Consider the following 23,204-nt stretch of genomic DNA (forward strand, 5'->3'; position numbering starts at 1 on the left):
TACACACTCCTCAAGAAGGGAAGCACATGTATCTCTCCCTTTTTCCCTCTCCCTCTCTGGGTCTCTCTTTGTCTCTCCCTCTCTCTTTAAAGCTCAAAGACCTAAGTAGCATTTGATTTAATCAGGTTTTATTCCTGCCATGATTGCAGTAGACACAACAACAGCAACAACAAAATGGGAAACCCAGAGCTCCGGGATTGTGGCTATTTTTTAATTAAGAGGTATTTTGTCCAAAGCTGGGAATTTTAAAACTAGGACACATCTATAGCATTGCCACTTGGACTTAAGTAACCTAAGTAAAGAAAGTTCCATTAAAAACAAATTTCCGCCTAAGTGGTGATGATGATGATCCGCGTCAGTTCGGTAAATTAATAAGATAAAGCATTTTAATATGTGGCTCTCAAAGCTGGTTCATTAAATAGATAGGAAGAATTTTCTGGTCTGTTAGAAAATATGCAATTAAGATATGAAAATGAGAGCTGATCTTTCTGAGTAATCAGAAAATAATATATTTGTCAGGAAATATTACCTTTTTAGTGTTAAAAAAAGCAATTGGCAAAATGCTTTTATTCAGATTTGTTATAGAACAGAACTTTGCCTCCAACATCTAAAGTTTAACATAAAGCATCCAAAAAATCTGAAGGAAATGAGAAAAGTTGTGTTTTTCATATGCTCTGTAATTCTACAGATATTTCACCTGTAAATTTGGCAAGTACTTAAAATATTATGACTTTTAGAGGAACAAAGGTATCATTCGCTAATGAGTTCAGTTAGGAAAATGGTTTGCCACACTGGCATGCTAATGTGATTCAAGTAAACACTTAAAAGCATTCTTCCAACACATAAGCCAGATGCAAATTTACACAGCCTAGCAGATGAGCCCCACCAGTGTCAAAAGAGAGTGTTGGCTTAACAGTGCTTGAAAGAGCAATGGTTTACACAACTGACTGATGGGAGAATGCTTCAAGAGATCTTCAGTCTATTAACTCAAACATTCACTTGGAAAAAGAAAAAGAAATATGTATTTACAAAATAAGCCTTGAAGTTTCTCTGTAGGTCAAAGAATGCAAACAGAAAAAGTACTTAAATTTTATTTCTTGGAGCACAATATGTTCAACAGTGGTCAAGTTTACAGATTGGCGATTAGACTTTACAACCCAATAATTGGCACCTACTCACTTGTATTTAAAACTCTTGACATCTCTGCTTATTTTGTGATATTCCTTAAAATGGCCTACAAATCATTTCTTTAAAGATTAACGTTAAAAGTATTTCTTGAGAAATCTACAGTTGATGAAATGTTAACACCCTCACAAAACCAGACAATTTTTAAAGATTACCTTTGCAGAATTGTTTAAAAGCTGGCTATGTGACTATACTGTCCTTTGTGAAATCCAACTTATAAGAAGCAGGAAGATTCAATAATTATTTGAAAACAAAGGCTCCATCTTGGAAGGGATGAACAGCACACTCTCTAAAATACTACTTGCCTGATGTTGATGCTTTAGAAATTGGGAGGTAGGAATAAATGGGACTGTTTCCACAGAAAACAGTCACCTTTGAATTATCTATATCACAAGCCATACTATCCAGTATTTTCCTTTAGCAGAATAATAATGCAGAATAAAACAGCCCTTAATTTCCATTATTATTCACTCTATTTTCATGGAAAATGCAAAACCTAACCCAGTGTTAGATGAGCATGAGATAAAAATATATCAAATCCTCTTTAAATCTCTATTTTGAGGAGCATGTGTGGCTAAGTGGGTTAAGCATCCAACTCTGTGGTTTCGGCTCAGGTTATGATCTCTAGGTGGTGGATGGATGGAGCTCTGCTTCAGGCTTTCCATGCTCAGCACAGAGTCTGCTTGAGATTCTTTCCCCTTCCCTCTCCCTTTCCCTTTGCTCTCTCTCTAAAATAAATAAATAAATAAATAAATAAATAAATAAATAAATAAATAAATATCTCTATTTCAAGTATGTTTGATAATGTACGTTATATATTAGTGCATAGATAAATACACATCAATTGAGCAAATCAAGTAGATGGATTAAATTCTCATGATGCAACTATCATTTCTATCTAAAATAAAAAATAAAATAGCTGAATGAAGCATGGCTTTTAAAAACTACCTATTTAATTTTAAAAAACTTCATGGAAAAGTCTGCAGATAAACATTTTAAAAAATGTTTTTGATTCGATGGTCTTGTACCAATTAGGCACTGAATTATTATTGATCTTTAGAGGAGCAATCTTAAGATGCTTAATCACTAAAGCCTTACTTTTTAAGCATATACTTCCGGAATTATAATTAGGCAGCCACAAATAATTTATAGGAAGCTATTCTGTGGCATTGTCTCTATATGTAAATGTGTGATACTATTATTACTAACCACCAATTAAATAGCTACCTTTCTAAATAAGGAATAGCCAAATCATATTAACCTGAAATGTATATTAAAATATCAGTATTTCTGATTTTTTCCTGACAACTTAAAACTAAATAATTGATTTGGCTATTATTAATTTATCCATAGTATCAAACACTGTGCTAGGTGCTCATTCCTCCCCCATTTCACAGTCTGTTTCAACTTTTGGTCTTTCTAAATATTTTCATCATCTGTGTCAATAAAACTGGTGTGAAGACGCCAAAGCACATTTTATAAAAATAAAAATCAGAGCTGGAAAATGTTTTTCAACTTCCTCATACTTCCTCTAGCGTGGCCTGCCTTCTACTCTCTGTGAAGATGCTTCAGGTCCTCTCATCATGTCAGAGCATCCACTCAAGAATTTCCAAAGTCTCTTCTGCACAGCTGTCAAGGTCCTATGCAATTAAGCTTCACCCTACGTATTCATACCCTGCATATTCATACCCTATATAGGCACCCTACCATTCCAATCCACTCACATTAGCTGTAAAATCTTAGAAATTATATAATCCATCTAGTTCTTAGTTGCTGCATTTGTAAAAGAAAGTGATAATACTATTATCTAGTTCATAGGGTTTTTGTGAATATTAAGTGAGATATACACACTGTAAATTTATATTTTTGCAATATTATTATTGCTAACGTGCAATGATTTTCTTCATGTTGTCTATACCCTACTGCCCTTTCCCACAGAACTGTTATTTCCCACCTATTCAAATCGCACTGGTCCTGTTTGTTCAGCTCAACTCTCTCTTTCATGAAGTCTTCTACAAATTCCACCCACTCTGACCGCTTAGCTTGTTATTGTTGCAAAAATCCACATTTTAACTAGAGGCCAGTCAGTTGCATAGTGCCCGTGTCAGTTATGCAGAAAGCTTTTAAACATGCAGATTCCTGAACCCAATTCCAGACCTACTGAGTCAGACTCTGGATATGGACCTTAAAAATATGAATATTAAGACTAGACTCAGGTGGTTCTACCGTAAAGGGAAGTCTGAGAATCACTGTAAAAATTTGGTTCTCAACTTTTTATTTTGATTTTTCTAGCTGAAAGACACACCACTCTCCTCTCCCACCATCTGAAATATTCTTCTCTCCATCTACCCTCACCTCCCTCTTCAGCAGTAAAATTAAGCTTTCTTGATTCTAGACTCAGCCCCTGTGTAAGAACCATTTCACATCCTTCCACAATCTAGCTTAATTGGCATAGTGCTGCTTAAGTTAGCACTTGACAAATATTTCCTTGTAGCTTGATGTCCTGGAGTCCTTCAACTACCCATTCAACAAATTCATCCATTCCATACCTGTCGAGCATCTATTAATTGTCAGGCATTGTGGTAGGTACTGTCCATGCATCTCTGATCTTCTCCTATCACTTACTTTTCTGTATCACTTTTCTCAGATATATGTAGATTCACCTTTAAAACTTCATTAATTGTTGCTATTGTGTTAGGAGAGAAGTTATTTTATCTTCAATTGCCAATTACTTCTAAGTTAAGACCTCTTGGCAAGTAAGTGGGCAGTAAGTGCCAAATTATACAACAAGGAAAAATGAGACTTGGCATAAAAAAGCAGATAGAATGCTAACAAAACGAGCACCAGCAAGAGCCAATGGGCTAAAGACATTTCTATATTTTTCCATATAAATAGGGACAGGATAATATAAACCCATTTCTCTCCTTGTTTAATAAAATACGCATTTTGTAAATAAAATGTACAACTGGAAGCAACATATAAACCTTGCGTTTGTGGGCACCTGGGTGGCTCAATCGGTTAAGCCTCTGCCTTCAGCTCGGGTCATGATCCTGTGATCCTGGGATCGGGTCCCACATGGACTCCTTGCTCATCAGGGAGCCTGCTTCTCCCTCTCCCTCTGCTGCTCCCCCTGGTTCATGCTCGTTCTTTCTCTCTCCCTCTTTCTCTCTCACAAAAATAAATAAATACTAAAAAAAATCTTCTGTTTGTGTCTTTTAAAAACTCATAACCATCCTTCCTCTTATTCCTCTTTTAACTGTTTCTAAGTATTTTTGTCATCTGAAAAATATAAGTTGATTTTGGAAAAACTGAGTAATATCAGAATAGAAACAGAGTAAAGAGTAGCTGTGTAAACATAAGTCAAGTTGATTTATAATTTTTTTAAATTTCCACTTATATGCTATTTAAATCCAGTTCTCTATTTTGTATATGATTTGTATATTATTGTTAATGATGCATAAGTAAAAGTAAATATGTTTATTTTCAAATAATTGATAGCTAGAATTAAGACTAGCAATCTATAAAATGTATTTTTAAATTGTTTTTGAAAAAATACAGAGTGAATAAAAAATAAAATGTCAGTACATTCATGTGTATGTTTGTAAGATCAGAGAAAAACACACATCGGTTCACATTAGTGGTAGTAGAGATGTGTATTTTTTTTTAAGAAAGCATAATTCTGGAAAAATATTCATGGTGCATTAAGTGAAAATGTAGACTATAAAATTCTCTCTACAAAATAAGTGCAATGTGTCAAATATGAATAAACAAATAGATGAGAACTAGAAGGTAATATAGACCAATTAAAGTACAGTTTTAATGAAGTGATGGGGGTGTGGATAATTTTTGCTTTTGATGTTTGTTGGCATTTTAAAATTGTTTTGTCACAAAGTACCACCAAACATAAATGAAAATCGTGATTATGCAAAAGATCATTGAGAAAAATCTCAAAAACAAATCTCCTCTTTTCTCTTTGGTTGGAGATAAAACCACAACACCATTCTTTACACCAATGGTTCTCAACCAAGGACAATCCCCTCACCCTACATGACACATTTAACAATTTCTGGAGACATTTTTCGTCTTCACAACAGCAGGAGTACTTCTGGCAGCTAGTTGGTAGAGGCGAGGATGCTGTTAAACATCTTACAACACACATGACAGCCCCCTTACAACAAAGAAGTTTCTGGTCCAAAGTGACGATAATGCTGAGGGTAAGAAATCTTGCTATAGAATGACCAGAAAACAAATCAGTGCCCTTTCTGAAAAATTAACATATACACATGCCCCTCCCATACGGCTAAGGAAAATACTTTATCTGACTTCCATTCTTAAAGGAATTCCCACAACCATTTAATTATTTGAGTGGGGGTTGAGAGGAGTGCACAGAAGTACCCATGATACGCTACAATATGAAACCTGAGATATTTCCTTAACCTGCTTTCTCTTGCAGAGTAAGCCCATAGTCATGTATTTATTTCATGCCATAGTTAAGCAAGAGCATTGTTCAGGGTACCCATAAAGAAACAGCAAAAAAAATTGTTCTAAGAGTTAACCAAGAAAAAAAATAGATTTATAAACTGTAATATCAAGTGGCATAGATGTTTAAAAGTAGGTAAGTCTTCTAGACATGTAATCTTTATAATGAGTCTCATTTACACTACGTGGGATGGAGGAAGGAAAGATCCGGGAAGAAAAGAAAAAAAATTCAACCACCTTTAAGAGAATTATTTGCAAGAGCAATTTATCAGAAATCAGACAAATGTGTTCTCAATGGAAAGAAGTTCAACTGAAAACGAAGTCTTCATAATAAAAAAAATAAGGAAAAGAGTGTGGTCTTTTAACATAGTGGCCACCCACAGCCCATAACCACTGAGCTTATGGTTCTTAAACATATACCAGCCAGTATTTTCTGGCAATTATTGGCCTTAATGGTTATCTGACAGATTCTTCTGGAGCAACAAGAAAATTATTCTCAGTACCCATTCATAATGAAAGAAATTATGACACAAGAAATATCCTGAATTCTTCAAGGTCTTATGTAAATCTTCCTTTATTACACGGTTTAAATTATGCTCAATAGATGTAATTTAACATATTAGTTTCTCAAGGATGGGGACCATTTCTTACATTTAATATGCACTGAATAAAGTACCTACCTGGAATCAGTTTAATAAAATTAAGATTTTTTTTAAGGTGGAAAGAGTGAGGAATATCATCTTATGAAGGATTAGTTTATCTGGTCTATCCACTATTTCAAAAAAATAGAATAAAAACAAACACTACAACAAAACAGGGTCCTCAAGGAATGAAAATGATTTTTCTTTTTTAAATGAGGCCTTGCTACTTTTAAAACTGCAGTATAATCATATGGCTAAGATTAAGGGATGTGAAATCAGTCATTTGCTAGCTGTGTGACCTTGAGCAAGTCACTTAACCTCTCTGGGCTTCAGGTTCCTCTTTTGCAAGTAGGTTGATACTAGCCATCTCACTGTTTTTATAGGAAGATTGGATGAGATAATGTAAATCAACAGGATACTTACATGAGTTAAAAATTCAATAAGCATTAACTGCAATTATTTTATTATATAGTGTTATGATGACAATGAAAAATGTTGGGTACCATACAAGAGGAGGAAAGGGGTAAGAGAGTGGGAAGGAGAAGAAGAAAAAGGAGAGAATATGACAGCTTGCTAAAAGTTAGCAAGGAGGAGGCCTCCTTCTAAGCATAATTTATTTAGAATTAAGTGTGCCTGTGGCCAGTGAGTGTTCTCATACCCTTCACTATGCTTCATGCTTCCTAGCTATCCTTCTAAGTGTCCCAGGTAACCTCACTTACCCACTCTCCACAGAAGCCAATTTTAACCTCCTCTATTCTCGACAGAAAGGGTCTCCCATGTCAGAGACAATAGAAGGTCTTCCATCAAGCAAGCCTTTAGCTTCCTGTCCTGCCACCCTACCTATCCCTTGCATTGTATCTGCAACCTCCTCCCTTTTAAAGGAAATTTCTCCAAATTATATATCATCCCTTTTAGCAATTACTCCTTCCCTACTGCCCTTCAGATTCAAATTTTTCAAAAGTATAGTTTCGAACTACTAGAACACTCTAGGTTTACCAGAGAGCTCCTGTTACTACTATACTTGGAAGCTAAGTCTGAGAGCTTATTTCAGTTGATCATTGTGGCATGCGACACTGCTAACCACCCTCTTCTTTCTGTTTTTTTTTTTTTTTTAAGATTTATTTATTTTTGTGAGAGAAAGACAGAGAGCATGAGCAGAGGGAGGGGCAGAGGGAGAAGGAGACAGAGAATCTCAAGCAGACTCCCAGTCAAACAAGCAAATGAGGTGGTCATATCCCACAACCCTGAGACAGTGACCTGAGCCGAAACCAAGAGTCAGAGGCTTAACTGACTGAGCCACCCAGGTGTTCCACTTCCTTTTTTTTTTTTTTTTTTTTTTTTAAGATTTTACTTATTTATTTGACAGAGAGAGACAGCGAGAGAGGAAACACAAGCAAGGGGAGAGGGAGAAGTAGGCTTCCTCCTGGGCAGGGAGCCAGATGCAGGGCTCGATCCCAGCACCCTGGGATCATGACCTAAGTCGAAGGCATACGCTTAATGGCTGAGCCACCCAGGCGCTCCTCCACTTTCTTCTTTTTGAAACTCTCTTGTACCTCAGCTTCCAAAACATTCTAATCTGCAGGCTCTCTTTCTAACCATCTGCTGCTTAGCTATTTATTAATCTTTGTGACTCGTTTTCACTATTCCTCCGCTTAAATTACAGTGCTCACCAGATCTCCACTTGTAGTTGTCTTGTCACTTTCCCTATTCAATTGTACCCATTCATACTGTTGTAAGTACTACTTACATGCTGACAATGTCCAAGTTCATCTCTCTAGTCATTACTTTTTACATAGCTCTAGACCTATATTTTCCAATCTCCAATGGGAGATTTCATGTCTGTAGAAAAGTCAACATATCCCAAACTGAGCTCACTGTCTGTCCATACGCCTAACCCCCCACCCCGCCTCCAACTTGGCTGCCCTTTTTGTGTCCTCCATGTCAATAAATGGTGCCATCAGAAATCTGGGATTCACCAAGTCCTTTTATTTCTACCTTGTAAATGTCCCAGTTTTACATCTTCTCTTTTACATCCCTGCCTCAATTCATCACTCTTCCTGGATTTTTGCAATGAGTTTTCATCTTATCTCCCACCCTTAGGTTTTGCTTAACTCTGTATTTCAGAAACATCTTCCTGAAGTGTGAATTTGTTCATGCAATTCTCCTAGTCACATCCTTCTGTGGGTCTCTACAGTCTTCAAAACAAAATTTAAACTCTTCAGCAAGCTGCAAAAATGATCTTTATAGGTTAATCACTGCCTATGATCTCAATACCAGCTCTTACCACCTCCTTACTCCCACTCCCAACCCCAGCCATTTAATGCTACTTGCAAATCCTTAACCCCATTTATCTTTCCTGGTTTTTTTCTTCTATGTGCCATTATTTCTGCTTGGAACATCTATCCATAGCCCTCTAACCCCATCTTCACCTAGTAATTTCTATGTAATATCTCAGTATTCTGTATTCCCAATATACCCTGTTTATTTCTTCCTTCAAAGCATTTATAAACCTGCATTGTGCATTGTGATTCTTTCTACATTGGTTAAACAGTGAATGCCTTGAATTTGAGGCCTATGAGTCTATGCTCTGTTTCTCCCCATATATGGTACAGTATCTAGTGAATAACAACAAATTGCTGCAATGAAACAAATAGTTCACCCAATATTTGCAGCATTCACAAGGAGTCAAACATCCAGCCAACCATTGTGTATAGAGCAAAATCACATGGGGGGATATACTATAATTCTGCCTACATGCAGTTTATAAACAGGATCAGGAAGCTAGAATGAATATGTAACATATATAGCAATTTGAAGCGGCAAATACCAAATGAATGGTGAAACCAACAAGTGACAAAGGAACCCATGGGAGATACAGACCACTAGGTACTCAATTGGCTGCTCATAAAAAAAGTTTTAGAGAAAAGAGAAGTATAAGTATAGTAAGAGACTACAGAAGAATTAAGAATAGTGAACACCTAGATGCTAAGTTCCATGAGGTCGGGGGACAAATCAGTCTTGTTCATCGTTCTGTCTCTAAGGCCTAACAACATGGCTGGATCATAGTAGCTGCTAACTAAGCATTTGTGTTGAATTGAATTTTAACTTTGCATCTGGTGATGCAAGAAAACATCTGTTAAAAAAAAAAAAAGAAAGAAAAGCAGCACTTTTTCTCTTTCGCCATTCCATAAAAAGGTAATTTGTGTGTGTGTTTACTAGAACTATTTCCTCAAAAGTGAAATATTGCTTCCCTCTTTGGTTGGCAAATGTGTTGTTTCAAGATGGAGAAGTATCTGCTTTAAATGAAGAGAAAGCTATTTCGGTCCATAATTCTCAGAGCCAATTTTGGATCTTAAAATGCACTTTTCATCAAAGAGTCTTAACAAAAAGATTCCTGCCAATGTAACCAAGACATCTAAAAATATTTCATTCTAAAGCCAAGCTTTCCGCTCAGGAACATTCTAATTGAAATCGCATTCTTCCAAAGATCTAGCATTGGGCTAGTCGTCACCTGAATAAGCTACCATCCTCACCCTCCTGAGTCAGACTCACAACTGCAGGATATTTAGGAATTCTGCATTTTCCTGACATTTATGCTGGATTTCCAAGTTTTCCTGGAACTTCTTTGTACTCAACAGAGCTACTGTAATAAACCAAACCAGCAACACATATAACTGAGTTGGAAATCAATTTAACATGTCCCCTCTCATTTCAAACATAAAAATACCCTGAGACCTGGTAATATCAGTTATTGACCCAAGTACATTTAGGGCACAGCTGGACTAGATAGAGTCTCTTGAGTGATAGCCTTTACTCAGTCTTCCACATAAGCTATGTTCATGGAACATCAATAGTTTCACATATATTGTTTTATTAATTCTAGTAGTCACCTGAGATAGGTAAAAAGAGACTGTGCCTGCCCTTTAACAGGTGAGGATTCTGAGCCTCATCTGTCTGTGAATTCCCTCAGGATGACCGAGCAGCAGAAGCAGAACTAGTATTCAAGACTCCTGACTTGGTTTAGAATTTCTATTATTGTCATTTACCAGGAGCATCAAATTGACAAAGGTCTCTTCCTTCAGTACAAATGAGTCACTGACAATCTAAATGGGCTGATGTCTACCATCCCTTAAAGGAAGATTTGCTATAGTAAAAGAAAGTTACAATTACCAGAGGTCGCTGGTCACAAAAGATAATGAGACAAAAACATGTATGTTAATTAATTTTGAGGTTTCATTTAAATAATCATTCTTTCAGAACTAAAAATAATCAAAAGATACTAATACTTTAAGACCTGTATACAGGGGGCAATATGCCATGAACACCTTTTTTTTTTTTTTTTTACACACACCAGTGATGAAATTTCCCATCTGTTGCTTCAAATCAAATAAGCATACTTAAAAATAACATACATTGCAAAATTTTTCTTTGAAGGATTAATTTAAAGTCACTCTGTTAGCTGAAATAAGTGTTAATTTTTCAACAAGTAAAAATGTGTCTGGACAAGTCCACATGTGTTAGCAGTAGGCTAAGAAAGGAAGCTGGCATGGGATTTTTAACACTTGGTTCTAATCATTAATGCTGCAGTACTGGCCTATTTACAACCTGACATTTGTCTTTGCACTTTCAACATCCCATGATTTTTAAGCAACAGTAAACAGCGTTAAGACATGACACCTCGCCTTAGCTGGTGTCTATATTTTGACTAGCAGGTTTTGGCATTGTGTCCAGCTCAGGTGCCTCCCCAAAATGCTGCATGCATTTCAGGGAAAAAAACAAAACAAAACACTACTCTAAACAACTGGGGGATATAACACATCTAAGTTCTTAGCTTAGCAACCTTCACAGCAAACTCTAACCCTCTCATCGTTTGTCTGGACTCTATTTCCTAATTTTTCCATAGAATACCATTTTGTGATGTTGTTATGTAAAAACAACATAAATAAATCAAAAGGCAAGAGAATCTAATTTAACCACACGTAGGACACACAGAACCACACCTGATTTCTATACAACTTTGTTTCTAGCAACACAATTTAGATTCATATGTTTGGGACTTGGGAGATACCCACATTAGGACATTTTTAAATTGTTATGGTAAAATTCCAAATTTAAATTGATGAAAGACCTCCATAATCCCACAAAAGTGAATATCTGTGTATCTGAGAAATTAGTTTCCCAAGGAAGACGTATTCTCTAGACTACGGGGGATTTTCATAATATGTGGGAAATCTGTGGTTCTGAATCACCTAATATTGTCTCAGTCTGTGTATCCTATATATCAAAAACCTCCCCAATAATTAGAATATAAGAAGATACACATGGCATTAAAACATTGCTGAAACTGTTGAATATTCCCTGGAGTAGTCGTGAGATATTTTATAACCTTGTGATGCCTCAGGACTATCAACTGTCTTTGGAGAGTGTATAGGGAGAAGGCTGGTCTTGAGCTTGGTCTCTATTTGAATTCAGAGAATATGAAAATTTGCATAAAGTTGAGAGCATATCCACTGCCTAGTACTTTGGCTCTCTTGAGTTACTTAATAAGTGTCCTAACTTTCAAGTCCCCATGGCTGGCTTAGAAGTGTTTTGTATAAAACTTTACACACGACATCCTCTTATTTAAATAGTTCATTTCATTTCTAGGAAGAACCATGCCACGACACGATCTTCTGAAATGTGTTGTGTGCTTTCAGGATTGAAAGTAACACTTACATTCAAATGTGGCCTTTCTAGAGAGACTTTTCCAAAGGAGAAAACTTCAAAAACAGAGTAGAAAAGTCACTGGAGAAACAGGTAAGCAGCCCAAGTAATCAGGGGTATCTGGGACACTTAATGTTTTGTATGTCTGCAGTGCCCCAACATGGGCAGCAGGGGGCGCTCCTGCATGAAGCAAACCCCCCACAAGTGTCCCTGGTCGGGAACACCGAGGCTTTTCCTCTTAGCATTTGCCCCAAGTCCAACAAGGTAGCCAATAAGGAGTGCTGTTATCCATAAACCGTACAAGCTTAGAAGATGAGGCGAATAACACTGCAGAAGTGACTGGCTAGGGCACATGGTCTGAGCTTGCCTTTAGAAAAGAGGGTGACCAAGTTTTGTTATTTATTTTGGTGGGCAGCCCACGTTAAAAGAGCTGGTGAACAATTGTGGGAGCAGGTGATTGCCATCAGCTGTAAAGAGGCCATCTCTGAAAGCAACAAGTGGACATCAGTATCCCAGGGTCATTTATTCAGCCTCTTTGTGACAGTTTAGTTTGTAGTTATATTCCCTGTGAAATATCAAATCAAAACGTTTCCCTCTTTTCCTGACCCCACCCCAAACTCAGAAAATCCTTGATGAATCTGGTTTCCCACTAAGCCTTAAGACATGTGGCTTCTGCAGGGGATCTTCTGCATGTTGCTGTGTTTTGCACCTGAATTATGATGCATTTTACTTTCTCTGTACCAATTCCCAAGTATCCAAACCAGGTCGGAAAAATCGTTAGGGACCAAAAGCAAAGGCTTTGAAACCTCAAACACAGTGGGCTCCAAAGCAAAATCCCAGCCCTCAGCCCCACTTCATACACATACTTATGCATACACCACCCCCACGAACCGGCTCCTTTCTACTTCCTGTCCCCAAATGAAGGTCTGAGGAGACACAACTATAAATCTCAGTACTCACCATATTGACTTCGGAAACCATATCAATGCTGGCGATGTCAATGTTCATTCCCACGGCCACAGGGGGACCTGAGAACCAAGATAGCCAGCCATGTGATTTCTCAGAACTTCATTCATTCTCAGCAAGAGTTGTCCCCGGGGCATGGGGTATTCTGCCTCAAATCCCTCCCCCGCTGCTCACCCTTACATTCTTCACTTCTCTGCTCCTTTTTAAAAGGAGTGCCCGGCACTCCTCTAGGAAATGCTCTATGGAACGTGTACACACGTGCCCTCGTGGAAGAGGAATTCCAATTCTATCTACATATGTAGATGTCTCAGTATGCGAAAACACACAACTCACAGAAGCCCCGACAAGCCCAGTCTAGCCCGAGGGAATTTTTATATATTGCACTAAAACCCCCTCCTCCTTCTTTCCACCCCCTTCCGTAAAGCAGGTTTTAACTCCTTGAGCTTCCTAATAAGAGTCTAAACCAAAATTAAATGGGCACATCAGTGTATCTAAGGCTGCAGCAAGAGGTCCCTAGCCCTTCTCCCACTTACCCTCCCCATCTTCTAGCCCTCCCCAACCCCTTCCCTCCCACCGCCTCAAGCAGTGGGGCTTTCAGGACTGGATAACATCCAGATACCAGCCACTTTAAACCATTGCCAGAACTCTTCCAAAGTAGGCGGGCACAGGGGATTAATGTCACTTTTCAACCAATTGCCTGCACATTTTGTTCTCAAAAATGTTCACGATGGCCTCCAGTAAGCCAGGTTCTCTGGGCACACCATTAACTAAACTTAAGAGGTTTGTATCTCAATGAATCAAAGAAAGTGAAGCCAAGGATTTCAGCAGTGGAGCTAAAGAACAGCAGTCACCTATACACTCTAAGAGGGTCTCATTGAGAGACCCTCTAAGTGCTGGATAGCAACAAATCGGCTTAAGTTTGGATCACTTGCTCAATATGGTAACACAGAGACACATTCGATATACTACGTGCAGCCAACAGTGAGGGAAAGGGAAGACACAGCGCGCACAAAGCTCACAAGGCAGCTTAGGCTATAGCTGGGCTGTTTCTTATTTCCAAGGCAACCCCATTACCTCCAAAATCTGGTCTCAGACGAATGTCATAGCCTTTCAAGAGTCTATCCACTGTCTCTTTAACCAGCGACATATTACTAGGGTCATTGACACTAAGGAAAGAAAAGACAATAAACAGGCATCAATAAGGCAGCAGGCACAGCGTCTTCAGCATCTATCTGATCCTCACTACAGATCCCTGATCACAGAGGTATGCAGACAGAGCCCTTCAAAGTGAAATGAAAACGAGAAATGCTGGGCACACTTACCTCTGCGCACAGACAGCGGCGATTATTAAGGGGAATGACCAAATCCCAAAGTAGCCCTTTTTCCGGACTCTCCACATCCCTTTAGTTTTTGATGGGATTGAGGGTTTCACTGAAGAGAGGAGATCCAACTTAGTCTGCCCAGTGCAGTAATTCTAATGTGAAGCGCATGCGCACGGTGTACCAAAACATCAAAGGGGCAGCGGCGGCTGCCTGGGACCGAGCAGATTTTCTTGCTAAGAAAAAAAAAAAAAAAATTAAAGGGGAAAAAGGAAAAACATATATATGTATAACATATACATATTCTAATAATATAGGAAAGTTACCCCCCAGGAGAACCCAGAGTAAAATCTTTGTTTTCCTTTCGTTAAGACAAAAACAACTAGAGCGTCTGGTAAGTTTTGGTAGTTCCTGGAGGCAGTTTTGCACCTCACGGGTTTTTGGGGCGTGTATGTGTGTTTCCTCTTAAATACGCAAAACCAGATAGGGAATTTAAAAGATACCAGGTGTGGAGTGCTAGTGGAAAAGGGGTGGCTGGGAGCCCACTTCTGGTATCAGCAAGCCTAGGAGGAGAGGAGTTTGAACTTTATTTCCTGGCGAATAGCATTCCCCCCTGCGTGGGGCGAGATGTGTGCTGGAGATGGGGGTTGTGCGGTGGGGGATGGGGGAAGGGACGGTGGGTGCAGTAGTCAAAGGGGGAGGGAAGAAAGAAACCAATGGGAGAAGTGCTGAGCAATCCGTCGGATTTGGGGCGGGGGGGTGTAGGGGAGTAAAGAATAAAAAAGAAACGGAAAAATAAAAAAAGAAAGAAGAAGAAAGGAAGAATAAAATGATGCCTGGTCTCTTCTAGGAGTCAAGGAGCAAGCTTTTCTTCACTACTCACGAGCGATTCCTTTCTCCTCCTTCTCACCCTTTGCCCCCTATTCCCAGAGAAGAAAACCTCGGGGTCCCGGTTTCTTGCCGTGTGACGTGCCTGACCCGCTAGTCCTGATTATTTATAGAAGGTGGAGGGGGGGCGAGGGGAGCAGAAAGGCAACGCTGTCTCTCCAGGTTTCGGTCTGATTCTGCATTGGGAAATTATTAGTGGGGAGGGTGGGGTTTGGATGAGGGGGGTGATGGGACAGCAAGCCTGGGGAACGCGGGTGGCTAGCGCCTGACCCCGGGTGCCGGGGGCAAGAGGGCTGGAGCGGCGATACCGTGCAGCAGGGACAGGTAGCCCTGGGGGGGCGCCCCAGGCGGACACCCCCCCCACACGCCCCCTCGGAGCACGCGCACAGGCGCGCGCACGTGCAGGCACTCTCCCAATCCGCCTCCCGCCCCTCCTTACCTCCCGGGCCTGCGCCCGCCGCCCACTCTTGCCGCGGGCGGAGCCGGCCCCCCGGAGCTCTGTCCCAGCTGGAGAGGGCCAGTGGCGGGTAGGGACTCCTGGCTGTTCAGGGATTGAGTGTGGCTCGGGGTGGGAAAAACCAGAGCGGTCCCCAGAAGGTGGGAAAATGAGGAAGGGGCCTAGGGGCGTCTGGGGGCCCGGCGTTCTCCCTCTGTCTCCGCTCCACCTCGTCCTCGCTCCCCTTCCCAGGGCAGAGAGACACTCAGACCCCGAGGCTGCCTCTTCCCTCCCGCCTGAGGCTTTGCCCGGCTCCCCTCGGCCGCCGGGACCCGGAGAAGGCAGCGAGCGAGCTCGGAGGTTGGAGAGGGAGGGAGATACTTAATTCACGCCCGAAATGTTTCCTCAGCTCGAGGGAGAGAGACGTGCCACGGGTGCCGGGAGCTGCTTCAAGGCTGGGGTGTCTGGGTGTGTGAAGGAGCCGGAGCCCGAGGCCAGGACGAATGACTCTCCCAGTACTCCCGAGTTATCTTGGAGCGGGGGAGGAAGGAGGAGGGGATGTAGGGCAGGTGCTCTCGCTGCCCCTTCCCCCTCTCCTCGGTGAAGAACGGGAAAAGCAAAGCCCAAACCTACATTCTGGACCGAGAGCAGTTTTCGCTTCTAACTCCTATCGCTGATCATCGTTAACCATTAACTGAACGCCTACTACTTGCTAGGAGTGCTTTATTTATTAATTCTTACAACAGCCCTAGGATGTAGCCATCACCTCAGTTCCTTCATGGATTTAGAAACAGGCGCACTGAAGCGAAGGAACTTGCCCAAGGTCACCTAGGAGGCTAGAGGTGGAACCCGAATTGGACTCCAAAGCCAGTGTCCCTAACCATTAGACTAGACACCCTTGGCCCCCCAGTCCGTGACCATGACGGCTGCTGGCCCTCAACTGCAGCAGAGCTCCCCGGGCCCGCGGAGCCCTCGGCGGCTGCGGGAGGAGCGGCAGCGCGCGGTCCCACGCTTGCATGGCCCGAGTCTGAACAGAGGAGAGGCGCCCGCCGCGCGCAGCAGCGGTAGTGGGCCGGCGGTGCTCCGCAGACTAGCAGTCTCCGCCGCACCCGGGACTCCTCAGGGTCCTGGTCCCAGCCAAGCTCCTGACCCATTTACCTCTTGACCACCTCCCTCCTTCCCCCTCACCCCGCGTAGGTCAGAGGGTCATCCTGGGGCGGCTCGGGAAATGACTCCTAGGGGAGGGTGGAGGCGGGAGGGCTTCGAGGCGGGAATCCGACAGCTCCCCTAGGAGGGAACGCGAGCGGGAAGGGAGAGCTGTGTGCCTTCACTAGGGGAGTTTCTGAATTTGAGACAGGTAAAACAACGCCATAAACCATGCAGTTCTACAGCCCGGCGTTCTGCGGGGCTCCAGGCTCGTAGGAGTCCGTTGAGAGACAGACGGACGGGGAGAGAGAAGGAGAGAGAGAAAGATGATATCTGTAACTCTCCCATCTGTAAGTATTCCGGTTGAGAGTTCCAAAGATAAAATACAGATCCATGGCAGAGGAAAATTGCCAGTTTTCCTCTCTTTTTACACTTATATACAGTGGGAATTCTTCACACAAGCTAACATATTGAAGGGAAAACAAAGTTTAGGTTACTAGCATTATATCCATAGGATTCCTTAATCAGTTTGAACCCCAGCTAACTAACTGGTGAAAACTCAGGAAACTTGTCTTTTTCTTGAAAACACCCCAAAACAGGATTTTCCTTTTGACCATTAGTTATCCATGTTGCACTTTCTGCACTGTTAGCTTCTCCTACTTAAGACTCCCTTCAGTTTGGGTTGAAAGAAAAGTACTCAGTAAACAGAACAATACCACAAATACTGTCATCCAGCGGTAATAAAAATAACCCAGTGAACAGTTAAACAAGTACTTATGGAAGCCTTGCCTTATACAGAAAATTAAGGGCAAGGAGGGCAAAGAGTTAAAATAAAGGTAACTTGCATCTGAGCAAGTAAAACAATAGCACAGTGCAAACTGTGAGTTTCAAAGGAACTGGAGGCAGAACTTTGGGTTCAAATTCCAGTTTGAATACTTAGTACCTTTGTAACTTGGATAGGTCAGTAAACAAATCTAAGCCACAGCTCACTCTTCTGTAAAAATGAGAATGGTACTTGTACCTTCTCCGTTTGATTATAGAATGATATAAATATATGTGTAGCATTTGGTATGAAATTAACAAATACTAACAATTTTTCATGAATAAAGCATAATGAGTGGACAGGAAAACAAGGTTTAATAACGTTAATATATAAAGACTGAGTGGACATAAATTTAATGCAATTATCACAGACTGACTTGAGAAGAGAGGAGCTGACATTTCAAGGGAATTAAGATAAGGTTAAGAAGCAATGTATTAAAGGCAATCAAAAAGAAATGATAAAAGAATATTTTCTTTGTGTGGTAACATCGCAGGGATATCTCTTACCAATAGATATTACTAACATAATCAAAGAGATATTTCTACTACTTATAACACCTGAGATCAACTTATATCTAAAATGAGTCTTATTGTACAGCAGAATCAACACTAGAACTTCTCTCTGGAAGACTGATAACACTGCCTGGGCATGTGAAAATTGGAACAATAATGTGCAAGGGAGGGCACTGCTGAAATCTGGAGAGGTATCAGTTGCTGGAGAGAATCTGCCATGATCCCAAATGTACAAGAAGGCAAAATGTAAGTATTATTAAGAGATCATGATTCAAAATCATCTCTGAGTATGAATTACATAAATTCCAGATAAAACCAGTCACCAACCATCTGCCCTTCCTTAGTCTTTATTATAATATTCCTTCATTTATTCAGTAAATATGTATTAGGCATCTACTCGATGTTAAACATTATTTGACAGACACTGGGGATGATGTGTTGAAAAGACAAACGAGGTCCTTATCCTTTTGGAGCTTACACTCCAGTGTGGGTAGAGCCATTATAGAAGTAATAATCAGCTTGAGGTTTTGGATAAAATTCGCTAGATAAATTAATGCTTCAATTGAGATTTGAAAGATGGGTTAGCCTGGTGAAGGGTTGGGGGAAGAGTATTCCGAGAAGAAGGAATAGTATGTGTAAATATCCTGGGGCAAGAGAGGATGGCATAAATGAAGAATGAAGGAAGAACTGTAAGACTAGAGGAAAAGAGGGGTGCCTGGGTGGCTCTGGTCAGTTAAGCTTCTGCCTTCAGCTCAGGTCATAATTCTGGAGTCCTGGGATCAAGCCCTGACAGGGGGGCTCCCCGCTCAGTGGGGAGTCTGCCTCTCCTCTGACCCTCCCCCTTCTTGTACTCTCTCTTTCACTCTCTCTCTCTCTCAAATAAATAAAATCTTAAAAAGAAATTAAGACTAGAGGAAAAGAGTAAGAGTGTCCCACAGAGTGATGCAGTTGGAGAGCTTCACAGTAGCAGTTTGGGACCATTGATCTGGAGGTAGAGGAGAGACAAGATGAGTTTTAATGACACTGGAGGAAGATGGTAGTAGCTATAGGGAGATCTATTATTGCAGGAATCCAGATGTGAGTTGATGTTGACCTGAATTAGAATAGTGACAGTGAAGATGGAGAGGAGTGACCAGAGTTATGTGATAGAACTGACTGAACTTTGTGACAGGTAGAATATGGGGAATGAGAGAGAAGTATCCAAAGATAACTCATACATTTCTTGTTTGAGCAATTCAGTAGTGGTGGTAGAAAACAGTTGCTGGCGATAATATACTCAGTTTGGGTCATGATAAGTTTAATGTACCTGCTAGCCCTCCAAGGTGCACTGGATGTTTCGATCCATGCACTTCTGAGCTTCAGCTTCAGCTCAGAAGTGAGGGGTGAGGTAGGACCAAGATAAAATTTCCATGTCCCATTCTAATACTTTTATTTCTCTTTTCTGCTTTGATTTGTCTGTTTAGAACACATTACTATCATATTATATATTACCCATTTTATTTCTATCTTACTGCATTGAATAAAAGTTCAAAAAACCCAGAGATTTTTGTCTGCTTTATTCACCACTGTATTGCAGTACCTTGTGCCCATAGTAGACACTTAATACATCTGTTTTAATGAATGAGTGTATATGTGAAGATCCTGAGGGTGTAAATAACTTAAATCATAGGAGCATATGAGACTTTTCTCAAGAAGATGAACAGAATGAGAAGACTAGAAGATCTAGAAGATAATCTTCTGTGAAGGATTATTACAGTCATCAGAAGAGTCAAATTAGGACTGGTCCAAAAGGTAAGAGGAAAACTACTGTGGTGATAAAAGCCAAGGAAAGAGAATATTCTGATAAAGAAGGACTGCTTAACTGTATTAAATTCTTTATTAATTTTGAAATAGACTTTATGTGCCTATGGTATAAAATTCAAAAGGGAATTCACTCTGTCCTTCTGCCACCCTGATTCCTTCCCTACAAACTAATACAATTCAGTTGGTAGGGGATAATGTGATATTCTATGTCATAGCCTTTTATCTGATGATGAACACGTATGAAATCTGCCCACAGGTGCAGGTCATTTTCACTGACCTGCTGCTGGTGGCAGAGCATCAGTGATGATGATTTTGGGGAAAGTCTTATGGAACATGGGTTACCTGTTTTGCCAAATCATTTAAATATTTGAATCTGTTATTTTTTTAAATGAATAATGGATCTCTTAGCTTTAAATATTGAGGTCTTTTAAAATAATATTTAGAAATTTCAGTAATGCTGAAGAGTAAGGAGAAAGTCAGAAATACTATGTAGGAAGAAAATATACATTTATTACTTTCAGTACAGACAACAGCACAAATTCATGCACTTACTAATAACATGTTGCCAAGCATATGGCTTCCTGGACCTACTGTAATATACAAATAAGAACCATTTTTAAATAACCTCTCCATATGTCTTACACATTAATGCACCTTTATTTATTTTTATATGTTAAAAGATGCTAGAAGGGTTTAAATTTTATCAATTTTTTTTTCCCTCATGCTAGTCAAAAATGCCCTTTATTTATTTGTCTGGCAAATCTTGCTTTCATAGACACTGGAAAATAAAATTTCTCCTAAATTCCAAATTATGGGCTTATGGCTCACTGTTGTCTTATTCTGAAGAATTAGAAATGTAAATTCTGTGTTCACTGAGCTCTGTCTGTTTCTCCTTCAGCAGTTTAACACTAACATTAAACCTGGTTTCCATATAATTCTTGGCCATAGTAAGCCTGATGACATAAAAATCAATTTAAATTATTTAACTAAAAATTAACATATAATAATAATAATGCATCAAATACTGTTTCAAATGCTCTGCATTTTTAATCCTTATAATATGCCTGTAAAATATTATTATAACCTTTTCTTATATGAGGAAATAGAAGCAAAATTTAAGTGCTATAAGATTATACAGATTATAAGAAAATATTGAAGGACTCAGACCTTCCTAATAACTATGTGACTTTGTAAATAAAACTTCTGTGGATTTGTCTACTTTGCAGTTAGTTCTCAGCTTGTCTCAGCTAGTGAGTTAATATAACAGAAATAAAATCTTAGCCTAAATGAAGGATCCCTGCATCTAAAGGAGATTTGATTTAACAATCAAATGACCAATAGGAAATTTTGGGTTTGAGTTACTGGATACTTTTTGAAAGTCCTTTTACCTTTAATATTCTTTAGTCCTTTATACCTTTAAGCACCACCTCAAATTAATCGATCTTCAAGAGTACAGAAAAAGTGTGCCTTAAAGTACAAAATGAAATTACCGGTGCTCCAAATGGAGGTAAAATTGTTAGATGAGGAAATTATCTTAGCTCTGATGCCACTCGAGGAGACAAATTATATTCACAGTCTCAGTAGTAACAAAACACCACATCCCTTATCTTTTTACCAACTACTTCTCAAAACCTGAAGGAGGAGGAAAAGTGTGTCTCATCAATATAAGTAAAGGAGCAAAACTAATGTGTAAGCAGTGAGTGACACTGCAGATCCTAAGGAATAATTTTTCAAAATCTCTCTCAAGTTGGTTGGTTACTTAGGGATGAATTTGAGAGATGGCCAAAGAGAGGTAATCCAATGTGTAAAATTAAGCTTTCCAGAATGTGGGTCACACACTCTGAGGTCTCTCCTGATGCTCCTCTACCAGACTATTTATCCAGTAGATGCCTGAGAGAACCTAAAGTTTACAAGCCTTCTGAGGGCCTATAAAAAATGTCAGAATCTTGAAAAAAAAAAAAAGTACATATTGGTTCCAAATTAGAAAAGCAAACTACAATGCTGAAATTAATTAATGTTTAATTAAATGTCTATAAAATGTAATATTATGACTATAATTACCAAATTTAAATTTCACATGGGAAATGTACATTTTAATATGTTTTATATTATATGTCCAGGGGCCTCCAAAAGTTAGAGGACTTAGGCATAAAAAAGTCTTAAAAATTTCCAGCTGTCACCAGCCTCAGGCAGGGTTAGTCTCTTCCTACTTCTGTGCATCTAAAGCCAGTTGTAGAGTCTTGCTTTTCTGTTTTGTTTTGTTTTTCTTTAAATTATCTCTGAAAACTTCTCCATTTGCTAATTCTACAAGGGACTCGTATTCTTATTTTATTATTCTCCATGCTCACTGCATTCACCTACCTTGCATGAGACGCTCAGTAATTGATAAATTACAATTCCAATGATTATTCATGGCAAATACTTATGAGTACTACTTGTTTACTATCTTGCTTATTCTGTGATGAACATTAATGATTACTCATTTAATTCTGTGAAATATATTATTCAGTGCTCTTGGGGTTGAAAGGGACAGAAACCAAACTCAAACTAGCTAATGTAAGTGAGGTTATATAACTGAATGAGTCAAGGGTGTTCAACTCAGTACAGGTTAGATTCAGAAGGCTTGAAGCAGCTCATCTCACAGTTCTGTTTGATGAAAGTTGGCTTCAATCTCAGGCTGTCTTCCAAAGATAACCATCAACTGCTGTAGTTTAGCAACATTGAGAGGTTTACCAATTTTGTAACTCCACCAAACTACATACTAGGACACTCTGTGGGGCTTGGACCCCACTCCTGTTTTCTACCTCTCACTCTGATTGCTGGGCCTGCGCTCACTCCTGGTCCTGAAGCTGGGATGAACCATATCCAAACTATGTGGACTATGAATGGTTGAGGAACAATGACCCAAAGTCAGATTATTAATGCGCTATTACCGGAAAGAGGAGGAATGGATGATGAACAGATGAAGTCACAGATGTCTACTATAGTGGAATAGGTGTTATTACTAACCATGTTTTTGATTCAGAAATTGTAACATGGGAACTTGAATATGGCTAGAAGAAGAACCCAAATTCACCACATCTATTTTACATGAATGTCCCTGTAACTGGCCAATAAGGATGAATGAATGAATACATCAGTCTAGGACATCTGATCTCTCAGATTCATGTCAAGGGTGAAGGATTACTACTTACATTTTAGCAGCTCCCATAGTCATGTGTGAAACAATCACCCTGAAAACTGTTTTAAAATAATCATGCTGTAACTGAATAAACATAAGTAAAGACATGCAGGAACTGATAT

The 23,204-nt window shown here is 39.7% G+C and overlaps 1 protein-coding gene across 3 annotated transcripts in view; it reads right to left on the reverse strand.

The window, feature by feature from the left end:
* Positions 1-16,254, reverse strand: part of GABRB2 (gamma-aminobutyric acid type A receptor subunit beta2) — a 231,442-nt gene extending 215,188 nt beyond the window's left edge. For 2 of the 3 annotated variants that reach the window (XM_044388486.3, XM_026510916.4), the window contains exons 1-3: positions 14,297-14,419; positions 14,049-14,140; positions 12,969-13,036 (exon numbers count right to left, since the gene is read on the reverse strand). In XM_044388486.3, the coding sequence (XP_044244421.1) occupies positions 12,969-13,036; positions 14,049-14,140; positions 14,297-14,373 (237 nt within the window). In that variant the 5' untranslated portion in view covers positions 14,374-14,419. Of the gene's footprint in view, positions 1-12,968; positions 13,037-14,048; positions 14,141-14,296; positions 14,530-15,620 lie in introns of those variants that run through there. The other variant, XM_057312398.1, reaches the window with a different exon arrangement.
* Positions 16,255-23,204: the final 6,950 nt, after the last annotated feature.

The sequence above is a fragment of the Ursus arctos genome, unplaced genomic scaffold, assembly GCF_023065955.2.
Source record: "Ursus arctos isolate Adak ecotype North America unplaced genomic scaffold, UrsArc2.0 scaffold_15, whole genome shotgun sequence".
NCBI lineage: Eukaryota > Metazoa > Chordata > Mammalia > Carnivora > Ursidae > Ursus > Ursus arctos.